The sequence below is a fragment of the Octopus bimaculoides genome, chromosome 6 (assembly GCF_001194135.2).
Source record: "Octopus bimaculoides isolate UCB-OBI-ISO-001 chromosome 6, ASM119413v2, whole genome shotgun sequence".
NCBI classification, from domain to species: Eukaryota; Metazoa; Mollusca; class Cephalopoda; order Octopoda; family Octopodidae; genus Octopus; species Octopus bimaculoides.
This window is the reverse complement of record NC_068986.1, coordinates 47234885-47236457: the sequence shown is the minus strand read 5'-3', so window position 1 is coordinate 47236457 and position 1573 is coordinate 47234885. Positions and strand designations below refer to the sequence as shown.

At 35.3% G+C, this 1573-nt stretch overlaps 1 protein-coding gene across 2 annotated transcripts in view; it reads left to right on the top strand.

The window, feature by feature from the left end:
• Positions 1 to 1573, top strand: part of LOC106875377 (neuronal PAS domain-containing protein 3) — a 543460-nt gene that overhangs the window by 400079 nt on the left and 141808 nt on the right. The window contains exon 1 of one of the 2 annotated variants that reach the window (XM_014923476.2): positions 56 to 419. The exons of the other annotated variant lie outside the window; for it this stretch is intronic. Coding sequence (XP_014778962.1) covers positions 355 to 419 — 65 coding nt within the window. The 5' untranslated portion in view covers positions 56 to 354. Of the gene's footprint in view, positions 1 to 55; positions 420 to 1573 lie in introns of those variants that run through there. 2 annotated transcript variants of the gene reach the window in all.

Below are 1573 nucleotides of genomic sequence, written 5' to 3'. Positions count from 1 at the left end.
ATATATATATATATATATATATATATATATATAGTAGGTGATCAATATACGATTATATAATTGTATATATGAAATTTGTTATACACAAATGATATTACTCGGTTTCTCTTCTATTAATCATTGACACGATGTCCATGCCTCCTTATCGGTAACGATAGCTGTTGATCAGCACTCCATTGAGTCTATTCCCACAACCTTTAAATTTACATGACAATAATATTCGATCTCAACATCTCGAAGAACTGAAAGCTTGCCTGTGAACATTCTTCAGGTCTAAGACACTGAAAGTTTAACCCAAACATTATAACTAAACACGTGGTGCCGGTGTTTACCAATTTGGCCAAGGACCTTTCAATGATGTATCCGATGTTGATGATGCCGCCTACCACCCTACTTGACGACCGTTTTAAACACTCATGGTGAGTGAAAAATTGCTCTATATTTTGCTTTTTCCATTACAGACGATAAAACGTCCTGATACCCTCACTGTTTTTGTTCTCTTTCTATCACTCTCATTCATCCTCCACCTTTCTTGCTCTCACCACCACCCCCTCTCTCTCTTCCTTTCTTGCCTTTTCTCCTCCTTTCTCTTTCTCTTATTTTTCTCTCCTCCCCCTTTTTTTTCTCTCATTCAAACCATAAACAAAAGTTTAGTTATTCAAGTTGTTTAAAATCGTGTCAACGTTAAACGAACAATCCTGTGATCAAACACATTCGAGCCATAACCATCTTTGTTCGGTGAGCATTTGGTACTATTTCATCCAATATACGTGTATTCGGGAAAATTTGACTGCTATTTTAACAGTTCAAGCGAACACATAGATTACTTCCTCGCTGATCAATAAAAAATACAACTTTAAATATATATTCATGTGCATCTTTTATCTTTTACCCGTTTCAGACATTAGACTGTGACATTCCCTTGAAGAATTTCAGTCGGTCGAATTGACCCTAGTCTTTTTTATTATATCGGTATCTATTATAAAACCGCTAAGTTAACAGAGTGTAAACACGCTATGAGTTGTCAAACGGTGGCGAATGACAAATACACGCATGCGCGCGCACACACATACACATACATACATAAATACACACACACATATGTATATAGTGTACTGTTCCGTGACGGTAAGACCAACAAAAAAGTACTCCATCTGGTGAGAGATAAATATTATTTAATAAACACAATATATGTTTTTATGTGTTGACAGTATTGTTCTGAGACACTAGACGTGTTAAAAATACTGCCAGGCTTGGCATGCACCCATCACATGAAATTAATAATAGCACATAATAACATGTATTGTGTTTATCAAATTATATATATATATATATATAATACATAAATATATGCATATATCCATACATATATGTACATACCTACATCTATATGTATACATACATGATGCATACACGAGGGATTTCTTTCAGTTACCGCCTACCAAATCCACTCACAACTCTCTGATCGGCCTGAGGCCATAGTAGAAGATATTGACCAAGGTGTCACGCAGTGAGACAAAAACCCGGAGCCGTAAGACTGAGAAGCAAACATACATACATATATATATATATA